The sequence below is a fragment of the Megalobrama amblycephala genome, linkage group LG7 (genome assembly GCF_018812025.1).
Source record: "Megalobrama amblycephala isolate DHTTF-2021 linkage group LG7, ASM1881202v1, whole genome shotgun sequence".
In the NCBI taxonomy this organism is placed as follows: Eukaryota; Metazoa; Chordata; class Actinopteri; order Cypriniformes; family Xenocyprididae; genus Megalobrama; species Megalobrama amblycephala.
Window position 1 is genome coordinate 6,489,950 of NC_063050.1, and position 22,094 is coordinate 6,512,043.

Sequence of the window (22,094 nt, forward strand, 5' to 3'; positions counted from 1 at the left end):
CATCCTAACACTCTGTCATGGCAACAACATCACGAGACTACTTTTCGCCTCGACGAGAAATCTCGTCACACCCCTAGTGATGATTGATCATTATTGAAGATACTGATATTAACAAGCAGAATCACCAAAGGAGAAAATCACAATCTTTAAGTCACCATCATGGAGATCGGTCTTTGCTTTAGTTGAGCTCTTGACCCTTGACTTTTTGTTTGGCTGCTGTAACTGAGTTATAACAGCCAGACGAACAAAAGTAAAATGTGGTGTTGGTTATGTTTTCACATAATCATTATTATAACTCAGTTAAAAATTGTGATTTTCTCCTTTGGTGATTCTGCTTTTTAATATCAGTATCTTCAATAATGGTCAATCATCACTCATTTTATCACTTAATTATCTCTTTAACTTCAACACCGCTTCAGTGTTCATTTAACACTCATATTTTAACACTCTTGAGTGTGGTCTCACATATACTCTGATGAGAGTTAATTTAACACTGGAGGTTTTGCTGTATACCATTAGTAGCCTATTGTGAAAAACAGAGTGATTTATATTTGTTACACTCGCAATTCATTGCAAGAATATATCTTCATAATCCTAAATTTAGTGTTAAACAGATGTTTGGTTTGTTCAGTACAGTCTGTTGAATCGTGAGAAACTTTAGTCTGAAGTTTCCATTGTTGCTCATGTTGATTCTTTCACACGTTTAAAATAGTTTGTCACCTCAGTTTGTCTGAGGCCTTGATGAAGACAGGAAATAAAACCCCTGAGCGAAATACATACAAAATACTTTCTGTTTTGTTTATTGTCCAAAGATGTTAAAGTCTTACAATCAGGGAGTTTATTATTCTTTACATCATATTTGATTTGCAAATATAGCATGACATTGTTAGCATTAACAGCATTAAGATTAAGATTAAACAGACTTACTCAGGAAACCCACAGTGAGACATGTGAGACTGAACAGAGAGAGACAGAAGATCAACATCCATTGTGAGCAGATGTGTTACATTAAGGAAAACAATGATTCCACAAGTCAATGACACAGTACATCTGTAAATATGCTGTAAATATCATACTTTGTATTTTTTTATTTTTTTTGATAACAATTTTATGTTAATAACACTTAAAGGATTAGTTCACTTTCAAATAAAATTTTCCTGATAATTTACTCACCCCCATGTCATCCAAGATGTTCATGTCTTTCTTTCTTCAGTCGAAAAGAAATGAAGGCTTTTGATGAAAACATTTCAGGATTTTTCTCCTTATAGTGGACTTCAGTGGAGCCCAAATGGTTGAAGGTCAAAATTACAGTTTCAGTGCAGCTTCAAAGCGTTCTACACAATCCCAGACGAGAAATAAGAGTCTTATCTAGTGAAACCATTGCTCATTTTCTAAAAAAAAAAAAAAAACAAAAAAAAAAACATATACATATATATATATATATATATATATATATATATATATTAACAATAAATGCTCATCTTGAACTAGCTCTCTTCTTCTTCTTCTTCTTCTTCTTCTCTATTTGAATTCCGGCAGTGTAGACACTGCTAAGTGTATTACTGCCCTCCACAGGTCAAAGTCTGAACTAACTGTTATATACTTGCACTAGCATATTGTACATGACAATTTAATTCAAACTTTGACCTGATGAGGGCAGTAATACACTAAGCAGTGTCTACACTGCTGGAATTCTAATAGAGAAGAAGAAGAAGAAGAAGAAGAAGAAGAAGAGAGCTAGTTCAAGATGAGCATTTATGTTTAAAACATATATCATTTTTTTTTTTTTTTTTTTTTTTTTTTTTTAGAAAATGAGTGATGGATTCTCTAGATAAGACCCTTATTTCTTGTCTGGGATCACTGTAAACTGTAATTTTGACCTTCAACCGTTTGGGCTCCATTGAAGTCCACTATAAGGAGAATAATCCTGGAATGTTTTTATCAAAAACCTTAATTTCTTTTCGACTGAAGAAAGAAAGACATGGACATCTTGGATGACATGGGGGTGAGTAAATTATCAGGAAATTTTAATTTGAAATTGAACTAATCCTTTAAGCAGCATCTTCAGGTTTACTGTATTTTTACAAAGATAAAGTGACTTACTGGTAAATATCTCAGGTCTTTGTGTTTGCAGGGTTTTTTTTTTTTTTTTTTTGATACTGTGGTCAGTGATAAAGATCAATAAAAATGCTCTTCAGCTTGTAATTTTATTTAATTATTTTGGTCAAACCAAAAATCCCTTCAGACTCCTGCAGCTGTGATAAGAATAGGACTTTTTTTTTTTTTTTTTTTAGTACTGAGTAAATAGACACAAAGGCAGTGAATTTTTGTAATATCTCTTATTTGTGTTATTTTTCTTCCAGCTCTGTAATATTTAAGTGGAAGCACAAGCAAAAACTGTTTATGCTAATAAGTCCTACCAACTGAAGTTGTAAATAAAGTTTCATAATAAAATTTATACTTGTAAGATGCTAAACTTCTCAAACTTCTCTCTCAGTTATTTTAGGTTGGCATTCACCTCTATTCTGAAATCAAGAAAACTTCCCTAGTAGCGTACGCATGGATAAAGTGATAATTCTGACTCTTTTTTTTATTATTATTATTGTTTTAACGAATTACAATTACAGTCAGGGAAGTACATTAAATAGACTTCATTAAACAATCATAAAACAAATACATAAATAAAATGTGTATCTCACATCTGACACGAAGACACTTACAGGCGAGAGCTAATGAGGTTTAGGCGCAGTTTCGACTCCTCCCTTTTTTGTCCTTATATGGCGCTAAGCGCTGCTCGTCCGTTTGAATGTAAACAGTTCGCGGGCGAATCGCCATATGAACAGGCAGATCATGAAGAAGATTTTTCTGTGAGTATTCGATTCATTTTGGATCATTTCCTCTCACAGAAATGTTGTATGTCTTCAGAAGACTTGCAGTTACACACCACGAACTGTATGGACGATGTTTGAGCTTGGATAGCAGTGGATTAGCTAATGGTCGCTCTGAGGCTCGTGAATCCCTAACAATATCTTCACAAACTCAACATCTGACTGAGATAAATTATAAAGATGCTTAATTATACAGCATTATTATATTAAACACCAACCTCTAAAACGTGCTAAGTTATCAAGTCACTTCAAATATATCAAATCAGGTTTGTACATTTTCAGAAGGAAATGTGAATATTACATGCACATGTAAAACTCTCCCTCTCAATGCAGTGCAGTGGTTGCCAGTTGTTAATGGGAAATTTGGGTAAAAGTATAATTAATTGATCCCAAATGTAGCTTAACGGCAGCCTTTCAAAATATATTCAACACATAATGAACATTATTATTTTATGAAATTCGTTTAGAGATAATATAATAAGTAATAAAGACAATAAATGCATTTAATGTTTCTATACTCTGTGAAAAGATGCTGTGAGAGAATCTCTCTAGTGTTAGGCCTGGGACACACTTGACGATTTTCAAATCTTATGTGACAGACATAACAGTTTCAACTGATGTTTCAACTGATGACGCACACACTGGAAGATTTAGCCGGACTGTGAGACCACACACCTGTTGATTGCAGGAATGATTTCAATGCGAGACGAGATCTCACAAGACTCTCGAGATCAAATGTGACTTGAGAAGAAAAAACAAATAGAGGACATTTGACTCCATTGGACTTTCTGTTTTATAGTGAAAAACAAAATAGAAAATAAGAATATCTTCTTTCTCAATACTCCACTTTCGTGGCATGTTTGTGGCTGCCAAGTTTCAGCTATAGGTGATGCTTGCTCGCTCTTATTATTGGCTATCTCGGGTATCATGTCAGAGGCAACCCAGCCTTAAAAGTGTGTGGCCAGCCCTTTTTTTTTCACAGTTGCACACAGTTCACAGTTGTTGGCCAGAGAAGAACTGGCCCCCCAACTGAGTCTGGTTTCTCCCAAGGTTTTTTCCTCCATTCTGTCACCTGATGGAGTTTGGGTTCCTTGCCACTGTCGCCTCTGGCTTAGTTGGGGACACCTATTCAACTATATTATTGATCTGACTGCATTAACACTATTATATGAGAACTTAACAGAGCTGGGCGATGACATCGCCATCATAATATTCCTGTTACCACTGTAAAGCTGCTTTAAAGTTCTGGCTCCATCTAGTGGCAAATATAAGTGAATGTTACATTTCTATGACTAAACATTACATTTCTTGGTTTCATTAAAATTAGTTTTATGTATTTATATTGTAAGGCAGTTGACACAGAACATGCATTAATTTTCTTGTTTTCTGTTATAATGAATTGTGAATGTTATAGATTTACTCGCCTCCTCTATGATCAAAAATAAATATTCAGTCTGGAGGGAGGAAATTTTGGCCAAATATTTGATGTTTTCATGACAACAGTCAAAGCGAAGGGAAGAAAGCAGATAAACATTCTAGTTACTTCTTGTGTTTGCTTTGTTCAATTGTCATATGAAGTTTGTCTGATAGCTGCTGTTAATGGTTCTTAATCCACATCAAACTATGATATCATTATTGTTTTTTTTTTTTATGTATAAAGTATTCAAACAAATCCAGTCAAATGCCAGATCTGCGGCTTCCTTCTAAAAAGTTGTTAATGTTTCTTGCAACTTATAAAAATGTCAAAAACCCAAAGTATCGTATGCATTTTTGGCATTTCCAAGAGTGCCCTGTATGGGCTCTACGATCACGTACTAAATTGCCATTAGTACTTATATAGAGAGGATGAAACCTGTATGATCTCTCAGTATCAGATACTGTAACCTCCACTAGGTGGCGCTCTTTCAGTGTGATTAATGTAATATTCAGTCAGTGCTGATGGTGGGAGGGGCCAGTAAAGCTGCTCATTACTGATAAAGAGCTGAAGAAAGAGGAAGTAACTAAAGCAGACAGATGTAGAGACAGAGAGATTCACACAGAGAACATTCAGCATAAAGAAGACTGAACTCAACTCACAATGAAGATCCTCCTCATCTTCTTCACTTTCTACCTGATCTCAGGTCAGAGCTTTTCTCTTTCATCACTGCAGTAATGATGCTGTTTTCTGTTCATGAGGTTTCTGATCACAGTATCAATCTGATTGACAGGTGCAGTGAGATGCTTTAGTGTCACTGGATATTCTGGAGGAAGTCTTCTTGTTAGTTCATGGAAGCCTTGGCATAAAGATAAAGCTAAATACATGCAAAAGCTACAGAGTACAACAATAATAAATGATAGAAAACATAATCAGTGGATTGAAGGAAGATTTACTTTATTTTGCAATGAATATAGAGACCTCATGATCTACATTAGAGAACTGAACACACAAGATGCTGGAACTTACCGGATTGTGGTTGTTGGCCAGTGGTTCATTGATATGAGATTGAATGTGAAAGTAGGTCAGTCATTTTAGGATCAGAGTTTTTGTGTAATGGAGTTGGTGATCATTTCAAAGCTTTTATGGCAATATCTTTATTATCTGAATGACAGATTCATGTTGTAAAGTGTCAAAGAGAGTGATGGTGAATATTGGAGAAACTGCAACATTCAGCTGTGAATATTCACAGAATCATATTAACGATCCCAAGATCATATTCAAAGAAGGAAAAGACTCTATTGAGATGATTTACAGCACATGGAAGAAGGAAGAAAGATTCAGTGTTTCTAATAACAGACACAATCTCATGACTGTGAGAATTTCTGCTGTGAGACCAGATGATGGAGGAGTTTATTTATGTGGAGTTTCGATCAGAGAACAATCGTACAATTACTTCATTATTAATACTGTTCATCTACATATTGGTTGTGAGTAAACTCTCATGGAAATCTGGTAAAAAAGTTTCTACAAGTTCTCCAAAAAAATTAGATGTGATATTTGTGATTGACAGCTAAAGTGGGCGTGTCTAGAGTGAGCGGATACTCAGGAGGTCGTATGATGATTAAGTGTGAACATCCTCAATACAAAACCAAGCCAAAATACATCTGTAAAGAATCAGATGGATGTTCAGAGAGGAAGAATCCAGGAGTTCAGGATGAATGGATGGAGAATGGAGATGTTTCTTTATATGACGACACCAGAGCAGGAGTCTTGATGGTGTTTTTTAGAGAGCTGAAAGCTGCAGATGCAGGAACATACAGGTGTGGAGTGAATGTGTCTCACTATACTGAGAGCTTCACTGAACTTCAGCTGAACGTCACAGACGGTGAGGAACATGAAATACTTTATCTTGCATGTTTGAATTATCTGATCTGATTTTAATGTAATTTCTCATGGTTTACAGATGCAATGTTTGTGACTGAATCTGCTCATCTTGGTGAAGAAGTCAACATCAGCTGTCAGATCCCAGAGGAACATAAAGTTCATTTCTGCAAAGAGGATGATAATCACATCTGTCAAAATATCAGCACATCTACAGTGACAGAAATGAATGGTTCATCTGAGAGAAATGAAGAGAGAGTTTTTACAGTGAGCATCAGTAATGTGAGCGTGAGAGATGCTGGAGTTTACTGGTGTGGAGCAGAAACCAGAGACACACATTTGACTTTCATCTCCCTGAACACCAAAATTCAGCTCAACCTCATCTGTGAGTGAATTCAGATGATTTCATTGTAGAAATACAGTCTATTCAGAATCATGTGTGTTAAATGTCTGTGTTTGTGTGTTTGCAGTGGCTCCAGTAGTGAGACGTGAAGGAGAATCTGCTGAGATCATCTTCTCTTATGATTCAATCTATAAATCAAAGTCAAAGTCTCTCTGTAAGGGGAAGTGCTCCACTAGAGATAGAAATACTCTCAATGAAGAGAAAGAGACCAAGACTGACAGATTGACTCTGAATGATGACGTCACTGCACGTGTCTTCACTGGGACCATCACTGGACTGACAGCAGAGGATGCTGGAAAATACTGGTGTGCAGTGACATTAGAGAGAGACGTGAATTATCTTTACACTCATCTGATCGTCATCATGAACGAGGGTGAGGAAGGTTTATCATCTGAATATGTCAAACTATGGCTGTGAATTGATGTTCTTCTATTTCTCATCATTTCCAGAGCTGAACTTGACTAAGTATGAAGGAGACGACATGTCAATCCAGTGCAAACATCATGATGAACATCAGAAACTCTTCTGCAAAGCACATGAACCCTCCATGTGTGTGAAGGATGGAGTTTCATTGGAGACGATCAGAGATGATCGATTCTCTTTCAGTGATGAAGCTTCTACTGGAGTCTTTACTGTGAACATCACTGATCTGAGAGAAGAGGATTCTGGGATATACTGGTGTGGAGCTCACATCATCACTAAAGCCAACCTCCAACTGTTATAAAGAGTAAGATATTTTATTTCTGCATTGTCTTTGGGGAAGATTTAAATATTCACATATCAACACTTGAACAATCACTTGGTGTCAGACCTACTGATGTGGCAATGAGAGCCACTAAGAAAACACATTGTCACCACAGCATTTGGTATTCTGATGTATGAAATATGAATGCTAGCAGACCACTTTTCAGCTGCAGCACATCAATGTGATGAGATAAAAAAAAACATGAAATTGTGTTTAGGAAACTATTAAGTTTATATTAACTAGTCTGTGGAACATGCACATGTGGTTATTGAATTAACCTCTGACCACTTTCTAACCAGCAAGATATCGGTTGTCTTAATACTTAGTTCTGTCATGAAACTCTAGTTGGTGCAGGCTGATAGGTCCTTAACTCAATCTGCTTGCAATCACATAATTCTGTATATGGCACAGTTGATTGGTTCCTGCTGTATCAGTAGTCAGTGTACTCGCTGCTCATCCTTCAAATACTTGGTCAGTATTTGTTGTAGAAGTTGCCATTTGTTTCATAAACCCTCCACCTTCCCTAGCTCCACCTGTATTGATCTGCTATGTGTAATTCATGTATGCTGATACTGCTGAATGCCATGAATATAGCCATTGCTGCTGATATGGCATTAAATCATAAATAAATAAATAATTCATGTATGCTATACTGAACAGCAGCAGCATGTCTCATTTGCGTGTTGTGTATGTATAGGCAGTAGAAAGTCCTGTACTTGCTCTGCAGCAGCAGCGGAGCAGATCTATTCTGCCAAGTCCAAACATATCAGCATTATCACATCCATTACCATGCCAAAATACTCCAACATGACAGAACCTTTTCTCACTGGGTAAAATGATAAACCTACTACTACACACCAGTAGCCTAAAGCTGATGTTTTATACAGGCCTATTTAAAGGGGTCATATGATGCAATTTCTTGTTTTCTTTTTTCTTTTGTGTGTTATGTAGCTGTTTGTGCATGCACAAGATCTACAGAGTTACAAAGCTCAAAGTCTCAAATCCAAAGATATACTCTTTGTAGAAGTTAAGGCTCAGCCACACCTTCCTAAAACGTCCAAATCTACATCAGTTTGTGGGGGTTTAATAGAGTTTAATAACACCACCCAAATGTATACGCAAAGAAAGAAGGTGTAACTTTTACTGTTTCCAGAACCTGGGATAGTACAAGGCATTAAGGTATTCGAGCCAATCACAAAAAAAAAGTACGGTATGTGTAAAATAATGACTTTTTTTAACCTAAAACTGCATAAACACATTGCATTTAACCAAATACACAAAATAATGTTCTTTTTAGAACTGTCATATGAACTCTTTAAACAGGACTAGTTTTCTCTGCACTTATGCAAATTCATTGTTCACATATGAAAAATGTCTGTTTTTCAGATATGATGTCTGTGATTGCAGTATATTGTTATTTTCCACAACAATTTATTTTGACCCTTGTTGAGTACCGTAACTACCATTTTCATGAGCAGTGTTAGGTAGGAATGTGATCTTAATTATTTCCGCTTATATATATATATATATATATATATATTCTGTCAGCTGACTTGACATTCAATATATTGATTGTGTTATTATTTGTGTTATATTACTTTTTGCAATGACTGTAGAAATGGTCATTCAGCATTCACTTCAGCAGTAGATGATCTTTTCTGTTTTGTTTGTTTGTTGAGAGACTACCAGCCACAGCGACCGATGATGGAGCCGTCCAGGGGAAGACACAGGGTTTAATGACAGGGAAACCGAATAGTGGAAAAATTATTTTATATGGGATCACCATTAATAAATCAGCACATATGGAGCACTTAACCAAAGTACAAGGGCTCACCTGAAAAGGGGCTTACCACTGGTACTGAGCCTGATCTTGTGAAGGTGTTGGGTGTAGCCCAGTCCACATCTCTATGGATGTCTTCCAACGAGGCACCATTTGCTAAAGTCGAAGAAGCTGTGATGCCCCTTGAAGAGTGAGCTCTCACTCCCAGGGTTCATGGTATGCCTTGGGCTTGGTATACCAGAAGAAAGGCATCCACAATCCAGTGGGCCATTCTGTGTTTGGTGACAGCATTTCCCTTCTGCTGACCTCCGAAGCATACAAAGAGCTGCCCAAGTCTCCTAAAACTCTGTATATGGTCCAGGTATATGTGCATGGCCAAGGATGCCATATGCCCCAGGAGCCTCTGAAAATATTACAGTGGTGCCACTGTCTCACGCTTGAACAGGTTTTTCTTGTGAAAGCATGCTGTCATCACGGGGGAGAGCTTGCCCTTTTCCCAGTTGACCCGAAGTCCTAGTTGGGCTAGATGCTTGAGGACCAAGTCCCTGTGTACTCACAGCAACTCTCGAGAGTGGGCTAGGATTAGCCAGTCTTCGAAGGAGTTGAGGATGTGAATATCCACTTCCCTTGTCGGGCCAAGGGCATCTTCTGCGACTTTCATGAAGATGCAAGAAGACAGGATCAGCTCGATACAGGGCCCGATTCACTACTTGCAGATCTAGAGTTGGATGGGTCTAGAGTTGGAGCCGTTCTGAGGCAAGATGTGTTTGATGGTCTGCTTCTTTACTGCCGAGAACTGCTGTCTGAAGTCCTCAAAAGTGTTGTCGAGTAGGCCACCTTGGGAGAGGGGGCATCAAGAATGCGCACTTTCTCGGCATCCTGCATCTCCATAGGTTTAAGCCACAGGTGGTGGTCCTGGACATCAGCCAGACCCAGAGCCCGTGGTGTGAGCTTCTTGGCCCTTAGGGTTTTGTTGCTCACCGAGAGCAGCTCCTGCATTGTCTCTGGATCAGAACCACCATTGAGAGTAGTGAGGATGGAGGAACTATCAAAGTGTGTTCGGTCAGAAAAAAGGTGTCTTCCATGACTTTGTGATCTCCTCGTGCAAAAAAGGAACTGGGGAAGAGCACGGCTGTTCATCGCACTCCGACCCCAGGAACCAATCGTCCAATCACGAGCGCTCGGGGCAAGTGTCAGTCTCGACACAACGTCGAAGTGACTGACAGAGCTCTATAAATATTTAATTTATATCAAATGTTTTATTTTTTTCACAATTTACTCACAATGTATTTATAACCCATACATGTTAAAAAAGACATTTGTGTTGGATAGAAAAGGGCTGAAAGTGAACTTCATAAATACTTATGTAGATATTTAATTCATGTGTATCTCTTCGTTTATATTTAATGTGTTTTTGTGTTTTATTTTCAGATTCCTCCATGATTGTCATTATTTGTGTGTGTGTAATTCTGCTGCTGATTGGTGGATTCACTCTGACTGTGTGTAAATTAAGACACAAGAGACGAGGTTTGATCATTTATTATCTGTTGAAACAAATTAAAAATTAGTTATTTGAGTGTTTCTGAGCTGCTTGAATCTTCTGTCAGCAGCAGTAAAATCTCACTGACTCAGTGAGTTTCTGTTTCAGATTCTGCTGTTCGTCTCCAGTTTGATCTAGTTTGTCTTTCTCTTACTGATCCATACATTTTGTTTTGGGTAATTAGGAAGAACCTCAACATCAGACAAGAGAAAGAGAGAGAAAAATACAATGGTGAGTTGCATTCTGTTTGTGTAAATAAATAAATAAATAAATAAATAAGAAGAGTTGGGTTCCAAACCAAAACTGTTGCTTGTTCCACAACAGCATCAAACTTCTGTCACAGTCCCCAAAACTGAATCACGGACAGTTTTTAAAAGCCGTTTTTAATACCAATGTACTCAGTAAATGTGTTTATTTAACCATGCTGTGGCACCAGATGCTCTTTAATCGGTAATGACAAACAGACATAATTTATAGCATTAGCAAGATGACTCGTTGAATTCATTTTGGGAGCGATGGCTGAATGTATTTTTAGTAAAATGCCTGTATATAAGATTAGTATAGACAAAGTTCAGAGGCTATCATATATGTGAATCAACTTTGTTGTGTATTTTTAATATGAAAAATAACTTTTATATTGATGGATTAATTGCATTTTGAAAAAAAAGTGTCATGGATTTATTGCATTTTGGGAAAAAATAATCAGTTTTTATAATAAAACTTCGAAAATCAAAATCTAGATTTGAATTTTTAGTGTTTTTATAACCAAAAGATGCTATGTGAAAGTTTGAAACAGCCACTTGGTAAAGAAAACACCTTTTTACTCTAATTATTAAAAATGGAATTATAGCGTTTTGGAACCAAACTCTTCATATATATGTATATATATATGTGTGTTTGTTTTCTCCTTTTAATGTACATTTTCTCTCTATTTTCTCCATGTTCAGTCATCATGTGCAGACAGCAGACATGATTTTCTCACAGATCCTGGATCAGCTCAAATAAACAGTTCTTATGAATTACCCACAATCCCCTCTGATGGTCTCCTGATGGTCTCCTGTCAGTTTCCAGAAGCATGAAGAGTCTCTCAGTGACGCTACAGTCTCCTTCAGTAAGGACCAGATTCACTCTGATTACGCCACGGTCAGTCACCGCATGAGACTCAACTAACTCACTTATAACAGGGATCATCACACATTACACCAGTATTTGAAAAAATTAGATTTAAAATAAAAACACATTTGTTTACACCCATAGTACAGTGATTAAAAAAAATACTTTTAATCCATAATTTAGTGTTAAACAGATGTTTTATTGATCAGAGTCGATCAGTCTGTTGAATCATGAGACACTTTACAGTTTCCACTGCTGATCATGTTTCTTCTTTCACATGTTTAAAATAGCAGTTGTGTCAGAGGTTTACTGGTCTCTATGTGTAAAGTGTTTGTCATCTCAGTTGAATTGAGGGTGTGATAAAAACAGGAAATGCAGACCTTAAGTGACACAAAATGCACTATAAAGTTTCCATTCCAGATGCAAAGACATGTAAATTTAAATGCAGCTGTAGACACAAAAACCTCTTTAACAGCAGCACTTAAACAGACACAAATTCAACCAACCTTTTTGATCAGACGCATGAAACTTGAGAATCTGTTCTGTTAAGCTGTTAAAACTAGTTTCCTCTTTCTTGTCTCTTTGAATATTGATTCTACTTTTGACCTGCTTTATATTTGTACAATAGTTACAGAGGGATCATGAGAAAGATAATTTTTAATAAATTCATTATTTTAACACAGTGAAAATTTCTCAGAAATGCCTTATGCATTACCTGGCTGATTAATACTTTTGCTGATGTTGTTTTTAGTTCATTCTTGTTCTGTTGGTTTTTAGTTTATTTTTCTGATGTAACAGCTGCTTATACTTTTATTGTAGAATCAAATGTTAATTCACTAAAAAAATATTTTTTTATATATCATTTCATGAGATTATTTTTACACTATATCTGAAATATCAAACATTGCAATGACATAAATTGATTAAAGCAGCATTTACTTATATTGTATGACTGAATCTGGTTTTCATACTGATGAAATCAATGAGAAACATCCAGAAATATAATGTAATGATCTGATTATCATGAAAGACAGTGAGAAATGTTTATACTCTGCAAAGGAGAAGGTCTGAGTCTGAAATCTGAATGATTTAATTTATGAATTTTAATTTGCATCTTCAGGACTGAAATATTTACATATAAACAACTAACAATCAGGTAATTTAACATCTGATCAATAGTAATTTAAAATCATTTGTATTGTGATATTCAAAGACTTGAAAATTATTTTTAATCTGAGATTGTTTTTGTCTAAAAGTTTCTCACGAGTGCTGGAGGTGTTGTTTATGTTGGTGTGATGAACAGGCTGTTTATTCCATCCAGCTCAAAGCCACAGAAAGCTGGTGAAGGTTCAGGGTCTCAGTTCAGTTTAATTAAACAGACTTACTCAGGAAACCCACAGTGAGACACATGAGACTGAACAGAGAGAGACAGAAGATCAACATCCATTGAGAGCAGAAGACAATAAAGACTAAGAGCTGATACTTCGGAATCATAGATTGTAGTCTTGAAGCATGTAGGTTCTTGTATACAACCTATAGGTTTTTGATTGAATCACTTCTGTTGTATAAATTGTTAATTATTAACTTAGGGGCCGCTTAAAAGACACATTTTTAACTGAAAACAGAAGACTTTTAATGTGTTCTTGCAGTTCATTTACTTGTTTAGCCTATAGGTATGTGCGTTTGAATGTGTGCAGATGCTTAGTCTTTTTAGTGACATCACAAAATTACTTGTCTGGCCTGCATAATAATACAGAATTATTAGTATTTTCCGTGGATCCATGTGAACTGGAATAATTTTGATAACGTTTTATGTATACATAGGGAAAGGAAAGGGAAGGAGGTTGCAGGGGATAGTTTAGTTGACACTTCAGGGCTGCGTTGTCGTCGTGTCTAGCAATAGGCCTATATCAAACAATATGCATTTTCTGAAAGAAAATAAAGGGAAATTTTGTGAAATTCCTTTAGGGGTAGTAACATTTAAGTACAAACAAAAAAGGCATTGAACATTATTCATAAAAAAATATCCTTGAGAGCATCAACTTGTCAGAGAGCTCAGGTGAAAAAAAAGTACACTTCTATAATGTACCTAAAGTGCTCTATTTTTGTGCACTAATTTTGTATACACTATGGGTTCAAATGTACTATAAGTGATATCTAAATATATTTTTTAAATACAGAGATAGTATATTAAAAGCACATTTTAGTTCATATTTCATGCTGTCTCAAAATAGCACAGTTAAGTACACTTAGATGCTCTTAAGATGATCTTAAGAAGTACTAAAGAAGGATTTTTAGTATATTAAATACAAAATTAGTGCATGAAAATAGAGCACTTTAAGTATATTATAGAAATTTACTTTTTTTCACCTGGGAGTGTAAACACACAAATTTCATATTGAAATCTCTGGCTCCATCTAGTGGCAAATATGTGTTTAATGCCTTTTAAATTTATTTGTTTTAGAGAAATTATCTTAGTAGTTTATGGTATGGCAGTTGATAGAGTAAGTGCATGTTTCTTATTCTTCTGTTTTGATAAATTATAAATGACAATGATTTACATGCTTCCTGTGAGTTTGAAATGAAAGAGTCAATCTGGAGGAATAAACTTTGACATCAGATTTGATAATTACTTGGGCTATTTTTTCATGTAGATGTTTTTAAAACCAAAGTTAAAGATGAAGGAAAGGAAGCAGATGAAGTCAGGTCTCAGTTTGTGTTGTTAAACTGTCATCAGTGATTCTGAAGTTTGATTGACAGCTGCTGTCTGTGGTGCTGAAGTCGGGTCATGTCTGTTTCCTCCTGAATAGAGTTTCTTACAGCTGTTCGAGATGTCAAAAAACTCAGAGTATAAATGCCATAACAAAAGTACCATCTGCATTTTTTAATTTCCCAAAGTCATAGTCATAGTTTTAAACTTTAATTTTATATTATGTTAATTGTGTTGCTGCCTTTATAAGTTTACTGAGGCCCCCTATAGACACATCACATGTGAATTATACTGTCGCCCTCTAGTGGAAGATTTAAATAACGCTGATCAATTATCTTCAGTGTCATTAGTCCTTATATAGAGAAGATGAACCCTGTGTGATCTCTCAGTATCAGACACTGTATCCTCCACTAGGTGGCGCTCTTTCAGTGTGATTAATGTAATATTCAGTCAGTGCTGATGGTGGGAGGGGCCAGTAAAGCTGCTCATTACTGATAAAGAGCTGAAGAAAGAGGAAGTAACTAAAGCAGACAGATGTAGAGACAGAGAGATTCACACAGAGAACATTCAGCATAAAGAAGACTGAACTCAACTCACAATGAAGATCCTCCTCATCTTCTTCACTTTCTACCTGATCTCAGGTCAGAGCTTTTCTCTTTCATCACTGCAGTAATGATGCTGTTTTCTGTTCATGAGGTTTCTGATCACAGTATCAATCTGATTGACAGGTGCAGTGAGATGCTTTAGTGTCACTGGATATTCTGGAGGAAGTCTTCTTGTTGGGTCATGGAAAACTTGGAATAAAGACGATTCTAAATACACAAAAAAACAACAGAGTAAAACAAGAATAATTAAAATGAAACATGATCAGTGGATTAATGAAGGAAGATTCACTTTATTTTGCAATGATTATGGAAACCTCATGATTTACATCAGAGAACTGAACACACAAGATGCTGGAGCTTACTGGATTGAGGCTGAAGGCGAATGGTCCATCAATATGACTTTAAATGTGAAAGAAGGTCAGTCATTTTAGGATCAAAGTCTTTGCATAGTAAAACAACTGGTAATTTTAAACCCTTTACATACGAAAAGTGAATTTCTTTATTTTGTGAAAGACAGATTCATGTTGTAAAGTGTCAAAGAGAGTGATGGTGAATATTGGAGAAACTGCAACATTCAGCTGTGAATATTCACATAATCATAATAATGATTACAAAATCATATTCAAAGAAGGAGAAGACTCTATTGAGACGATTTACAGCACATGGAAGAAGGAAGAAAGATTCAATATTTCTGATGACAAACAGAAAAATCTCTTCAGTGTGAGAATTACTGCTGTGAGACCAGATGATGGAGGAGTTTATTTATGTGGAGATTCAGTCTACAGATACTCGTACAGTTACTCCATTATTAATACTGTTCATCTACATGTTATTAGTAAGTAGAACAATCTCTCAGTTTCTATAACTTTTTGGCAGAATTGATTAGATGTGATATTTGTGATTGACAGCTAAAGTGGGCGTGTCTAGAGTGAGCGGATACTCAGGAGGTCGTATGATGATCAAGTGTGAACATCCTCAATACAAAACCAAGCCAAAATACATCTGTAAAGAATCAGATGGATGTTCAGAGAGGAAGAATCCAGGAGTTCAGGATAAATGGATGGAGAATGGAGATGTTTCTTTATATGACGACACCAGAGCAGGAGTCTTGATGGTGTTTTTTAGAGAGCTGAAAGCTGCAGATGCAGGAACATACAGGTGTGGAGTGAATGTGTCTCACTATACTGAGAGCTTCACTGAACTTCAGCTGAACGTCACAGACGGTGAGGAACATGAAATACTGTATCTTGCATGTTTGAATTATCTGATCTGATTTTTAAGTGTTTTATTTTATAGATGCAAAATATCCAAAGACAGAGACTAAATCTGCTCATCTTGGTGAAGAAGTCAACATCAGCTGTCAGATCCCAGAGGAACATAAAGTTCATTTCTGCAAAGAGGATGATAATCACATCTGTCAAAACATCAGCACATCTACAGTGACAGAAATGAATGGTTCATCTGAGAGAAATGAAGAGAGAGTTTTTACAGTGAGCATCAGTAATGTGAGCGTGAGAGATGCTGGAGTTTACTGGTGTGGAGCAGAAACCAGAGACACACATTTGACTTTCATCTCCCTGAACACCAAAATTCAGCTCAACCTCATCAGTGAGTGAATTCAGATGATTTCATTGTAGAAATACAGTCTATTCTTTTTAATTATCACTTTGCATTTTTGTTTTATTTTCAGATTCCTCCATGATCATCATTATTTGTGTGTTTGTGATTCTGCTGCTGATTGGTGGATTCACTGCGACTGTGTGTAAATTAAGACACAAGAGACGAGGTGACGTTCGCACACAAAGTTCAGTTTGGTCTACGGCACAATTACCCACAATCCCCTCTGATGGTCTCCTGTACACGTCTGTCAGTTTCCAGAAGCGTGAAGAGTCTCTCAGTGACGCTACAGTCTCCTTCAGTAAGGACCAGATTCACTCTGATTACGCCACGGTCAGTCACCGCATGAGACTCAACTAACTCACTTATAACAGATCACAGATCAGCACACTTTACACAAGTGTTTGAAATAAATAGACTATAATATAATTATTTTTTCATATTTACTTTTATGCTTACAGTTTATTGATACTGAAAGGTAGCCATAGTTTAGTGTTAAACAGATGTTTTATTGATCAGGGTCGTTCAGTCTGTTGAATCATGAGACACTTTAAAGTTTCCTCTGCTGATCATGTTTCTTCTTCACGTGTTTAAAATAGCAGGTGTGTCAGAGGTTTACTGGTGTGTGTACAGAGTTTATACTCTCAGTTTATCTGAAGGTGTGATTAAAAACAGGAAATAAAACTGAGTAACACTTATAGAATAAACTGTAAAGTTTCCACTCCAAATGTAGAGACACTATAGTTAATAAAGTCTCTTTAACAGCAGCTGTTTAAAAGTTTTATCTTTCTCGTCTCTGAATATTGATTCACTTTGACTTGATTTTGTTTTGTACATGCAAGAGACTTTTGCTGATGTCGTTTTTAGTTCATTTTTGCTCTGTTGGAACTAAGGTCTTTTTTATGATGTAAGTTTTACTGTATAATTGTCACGGTCACCGTCATGTTCTGTTTGTTTTGGTTCTCATTCTGTCACATGTGCTCCTTTGTTCTGTTTTCCCGTCACTATCAGTCACCATGGACACTGCACTAATCATCACAGCTGTCTGTCATTTGAGTTAATCATCAGTGTGTATATAAGTTCTTGTCTTCCTTAGTTCAGTATTGGGTCTCCATTTACTTGTGTTGTGTTCTGTTCCTGCCTGGATTCTGTATTCTTCTGTTGGATTATCCAGTAAAGACTTATTTGTGTATCTTCTTCGTTGTGTGATATACAACCAGCACATTACAATAGTAATATATTTTATTCATTTAAAAAAATAAACAAACATTTATATTATTTGCTTTTACTCCTTGTTTATTACTCAAAGCTGTTATTTAAAGTTGTAGAATCAGAGAGATAATTTACATTGATTTTTACTTTATAATTGAAATTTCAAACATTGTCATGGTATTGACTTCTACATGATACTTTCTGTCTTAAAGTTTCTCACGAGCACTGGAGGTGTTTTTCTTATGTTGGTGTGATGGGTGTTTTTTTTCCATCCAGCTCAAAGCCACAGAAAACTGGTGAAGGTTCAGGGTCTCAGTTCAGTTCAGTTCAATTAAACAGACTTACTCAGGAAACCTACATTTTCTTCATTATTTTCATTATCTCTCTGGCTAAATTCGACAAAGCGTATCTTTCTATGGTCGTAATGGTAAGTAAGAGTAGTGTTCTAGAAACAAGAAACATAATTGTCAATCTAGACAGAGATGTAACAGAATTACTGAATGTGAAGTTTTTAATGTTGTTTTGTGTGAGATCATCAGACAGATGAATATCTTTTTTTGTTAATATGAATTATAAACCCAGAAGTTTTAACTAGACTTGCTTGTAAAAGGTCTTTGTGTTCACAGGGTTGATTGTTGGGGTGATCAGTGTGATAAAGATCAACATGAGATGCCCTTCAGTTTGTGGTTTTCTTTTGCTCCATTTATCTTCCATGAGTCAAACCAAGAAGCTCTTGAGCCACCTGCAGGTGTGATAAAAACAGGGTGCTTATCTTAATGAAGGACACAGACTTTCCACTCTTTCAGCTCCTATTGACTTCTGTAACACTGTTATATTTTACATTGCTTTGCACTGGCACTCAACTTTATTCTGTGATTATAAGACACAAGTAGACTCAGTCTAAGGCTGACCACTGTCGCGTGTGTGTGTCCTGTCTTCAAAATATGGCGCAAACTCCCAGGGGCATTTACGTTATTGAGGGCCCTAAGCAAATCTCTGGGAGGGCGCCCTGCCAAGCAAAAACCCATGGGGCCCCACACAATTGCATGCTTTGCGTGATAGGTAAACACACTACTGAAAACTCCCTCATGACGTTAAAAGTGTGGTTAAAGTGTGTACATGTCTATAATGTTCTTTGATAATGCGACTAAAATAGGAATACTCCATGTCTTAATTCGATTTGTGTTTACTTTAGCCGGATTAAGGTAATCAAAAATCGCTGTTTACCTGGTAGTTTCTTAGTCAGAGTATTGTCTTAATTATGTTAAAGGGGACCTTTTATGCCCCATTTTACAATATGTAAAATAAGTCTCTGATGTCCCCAGAGTGTGTATGTGAAGTTTTAATTTAAAATACCCCACAGATAATTTTTATAGCATGTTAAAATTGCCACTTTTAGTGGTTGAGCAAAAACACGCCATTTCAGTGTGGTCCCTTTAAATGCAAATAAGCTGCTGTGCTCGGCCTAAGAGGGCGGGGCTTCAAGAGCTGATTCTCCCCTGTCAGGATTCAGTCAGGACGCACTATGTCAGAAACTGCGAATATATGCTGCATGGAGATAGAACAGGTATAGTTCAGTTAAATTGCGGTTATAACTTATATTGTCTTCTTGTTTTTATCAACTATATTACTACAACCCTATTGTACCGTCCGAATGATGGCCAAAACTATACAGATGAGTTTTATGATGTTTATTGTACTTAACCCTCTGGGGTCTGAGGATTTTTGGGGCCCTGGAGAAGTTTTGACATGCCCTGACATTTGTGCTTTTTTCAGTTGTTCATAAACATATTAATGGAAAAAGTGTCATTACACTGTATTCAGCACAAACTAGGCTACAATAATATGTGAGGAACATGTATGTACGTGTTTGTGTTTTTGAAGGAATAACGTTTATGCGTGGTTATTAAAAAAACAAAAAACTTAAGTCACTGAAATAAGGACAAAAAAATAATATTATATATGTTTTCACAAGACTTCTGGGTATTGCAGGTTGTAGACTAGAATTTTTGCTTCAGAATGATGTAAAAATTATGCTGCCTACTCGTTCATGTAAAAAAATAGAGAGATTTAAATTTTGTAAGACACTTTTTGTCAATAAACACAGTATGCGTGGAGGCGTGAATCATCGTGAATAATGGGTCATTTACACCTGAGAAGACAAAAGAATCGCATAAAAGACCTGTAATGAGCTGCATAAATAATGAGCTCTTTCAGTCAGGTAGGCTGTGATTATGTCTCAAGCTCATCATGGTGTATATCAAACATACAGAAAAAACAGCAATACTGTGAAATATTATTACAATTTAAAATAATGGTATTCTATTATATACATTAAAATATATTGTATTTCTGTGATGCCTGAACAATTACGCTACCTCTATGGCATTTCATATAGGCTTGTAGCTTAAAAGCATGCACATTTTGAGAAATATTGATGGATTCTCATATGTTTATGTCAATTTTCTATACAGAGGAGTAATATTTATTCAATATTTATTGTCATCACTATGAGTGCTGGATTCTGTGTTTTCAATTCATACTTGCAGCCGGAGGGCGCTCTGCCCCTTTAGTCCACAAATTAATCTAAAGAAGAACAACCATGTGACTCTCCAGGAACTAACAGAGGCCAGAGATCGCTATAACATCCAAATAAACACTTTTCAAGACAATAAATACACGAATGAGACGATGTATTCATGTACCTCAGAATTTGCCTCTGAATAGCGTGGCCGCATTAGCGGATAATGAGCTGAATCATGGACTTCTGACATGGCTCTTTTTTCATACAGATTACATAAACACAGAATTTTTGTTTTCGATTTGACTTAAACGATTTAAAACCTGACATTTCAACGTTTCTTCAGACACAAGTCTAATTTTTTTGAGATTAGTATTCACTAAGTTACAGTTCATTTTCTCAGAACTATCAGATTGGAGTTCGTTCAGAGGGAGACGAGAGATCACGCATCGTGTTAGTTTTCTTCATTTTACAAAAAGCACAACATGTTTTTACTCTGAGTGTACACAAATAAAATAAGATATTCCACAGATTAAAATGGTGTATAGCTCTTAATTGTATGTGCAACACTGACGGAGTATTTTGAGTCTCTTTCACACTGGTAAGAAAAAAACCAAGGTGGTATCGCCGGTGTGACCGCCGACCTGAGGGAGTTAAAACAAAAGATGAAGCATCCGTTTTCACTCTAGAAAATCACTGTACGAGCTTAATAAAATACTGCAAGTGTGCATTAAAATATTATCCATAAACTCTCTCTCTTTCCCTTGTATTATCACCAACATACAAAGCGAAGAACACAGAAACACTTGTTACAACTAACAGTAAACAAATATATAAAGACCTTATGCCTTTCAGGTGGTGCTTAATAAACTGGTAAACTTTATATCCGTAAACCAACTCTGATGAACTGTAATAAAGTGTTCTCCCCTTCATTACTGCCATGTCCAGTATCAATCTGGAGGCTGTAAGCTGGATCACAAACAGTTTTTACTTGTATGTCCTCCTTGAGTAACACATTTTTAGCACAGTCTCTGTTTTATATTGTCCATTTGTATTGATATTCGTTCACTAAGCAGTCCGGTGTGAAATGATTCGCGCAGACATAACCGAATTTCAGCAGAACTGAGGGAGCATTTTCCTAGAAAACATCTCAGGTTACGTATGTAACCATGGTTCCCTGAGAACAGGGAACGAGACACTGCGATTACCGCATTTGGGGGGAACGTCACACGTGAACCGGTGTCTGAAATTTAAGTATCAAATCTCTCCAATCCTACTGACCGGCGACAGCCTATGACGTCATCATAGCGCGATCCGGAAGTATATAAGGAGCGCCTAGAGAACCATTCAGTATCTTATCGTCTGAAGGGACTGTTCAGCAGGCAGCCCCGAAGCATGTCAAGGAATGCAGGGTCTCGTTCCCTCGCCATACTTGAGGGGAGTGCATGCAACAAAAGGCTAGACAAACGTAAATAGCAGTTTCACAAGAAACGACAGAGCAACTTACCCTCGGGTCACACAAAGGCTGTCAGTGACAGCATTCCCTACGGCCAACAGCCCAAGCTATAAGCCTCAAAGAGGCCTTCCGCAGAAAGCCTACCAAGGCTGCTCCAAGGCTTCTGGGACCAAATCTTCAGAGGAAAGGAACCCCAGCCAGTCACT

The 22,094-nt window shown here is 36.5% G+C and overlaps 3 protein-coding genes across 4 annotated transcripts in view; all 3 read left to right on the plus strand.

Annotated features, from left to right (window-relative positions):
• LOC125271613 (B-cell receptor CD22-like) overlaps nt 1-22,094 on the plus strand; it is a 55,182-nt gene that overhangs the window by 15,341 nt on the left and 17,747 nt on the right. The window lies entirely within an intron of this gene.
• On the plus strand, nt 2,703-16,827 carry LOC125271611 (polymeric immunoglobulin receptor-like). 2 transcript variants are annotated; one of them, XM_048195723.1, is made up of 7 exons: nt 2,703-5,008; nt 5,096-5,792; nt 5,876-6,190; nt 6,269-6,571; nt 6,657-6,962; nt 7,039-7,316; nt 16,773-16,827. In XM_048195723.1, exons 2-6 carry the CDS (start codon nt 5,471-5,473, stop codon nt 7,311-7,313), a joined length of 1,521 nt encoding a protein of 506 aa, XP_048051680.1. In that variant the 5' UTR covers nt 2,703-5,008; nt 5,096-5,470; the 3' UTR covers nt 7,314-7,316; nt 16,773-16,827. The 2 variants fall into 2 exon arrangements, with proteins under 2 accessions (XP_048051680.1, XP_048051681.1); XM_048195724.1 differs by lacking the exons at nt 5,096-5,792; nt 16,773-16,827 and having other exon boundaries at nt 2,719-2,867; nt 7,039-8,334.
• Nucleotides 15,560-22,094, plus strand: part of LOC125271610 — a 99,255-nt gene continuing 92,720 nt past the window's right edge. Inside the window, exons 1-3 of the mRNA XM_048195719.1 lie at nt 15,560-15,917; nt 15,991-16,305; nt 16,379-16,690. Coding sequence (XP_048051676.1) covers nt 15,629-15,917; nt 15,991-16,305; nt 16,379-16,690 — 916 coding nt within the window. The 5' untranslated portion in view covers nt 15,560-15,628. The remainder of the gene's footprint in view (nt 15,918-15,990; nt 16,306-16,378; nt 16,691-22,094) is intronic.

Coding starts and splice junctions, on each gene's coding strand:
- LOC125271611 (XM_048195723.1), top strand. CDS start 5,471: ATGACAGATTCATGTTGTAAAGTGTCAAAGAGAGTGATGGTGAATATT. Junction 6,572..6,656: donor AATTCAGCTCAACCTCATCT/GTGAGTGAATTC, acceptor GTGTGTTTGCAG/TGGCTCCAGTAGTGAGACGT. Junction 6,963..7,038: donor GATCGTCATCATGAACGAGG/GTGAGGAAGGTT, acceptor CATCATTTCCAG/AGCTGAACTTGACTAAGTAT.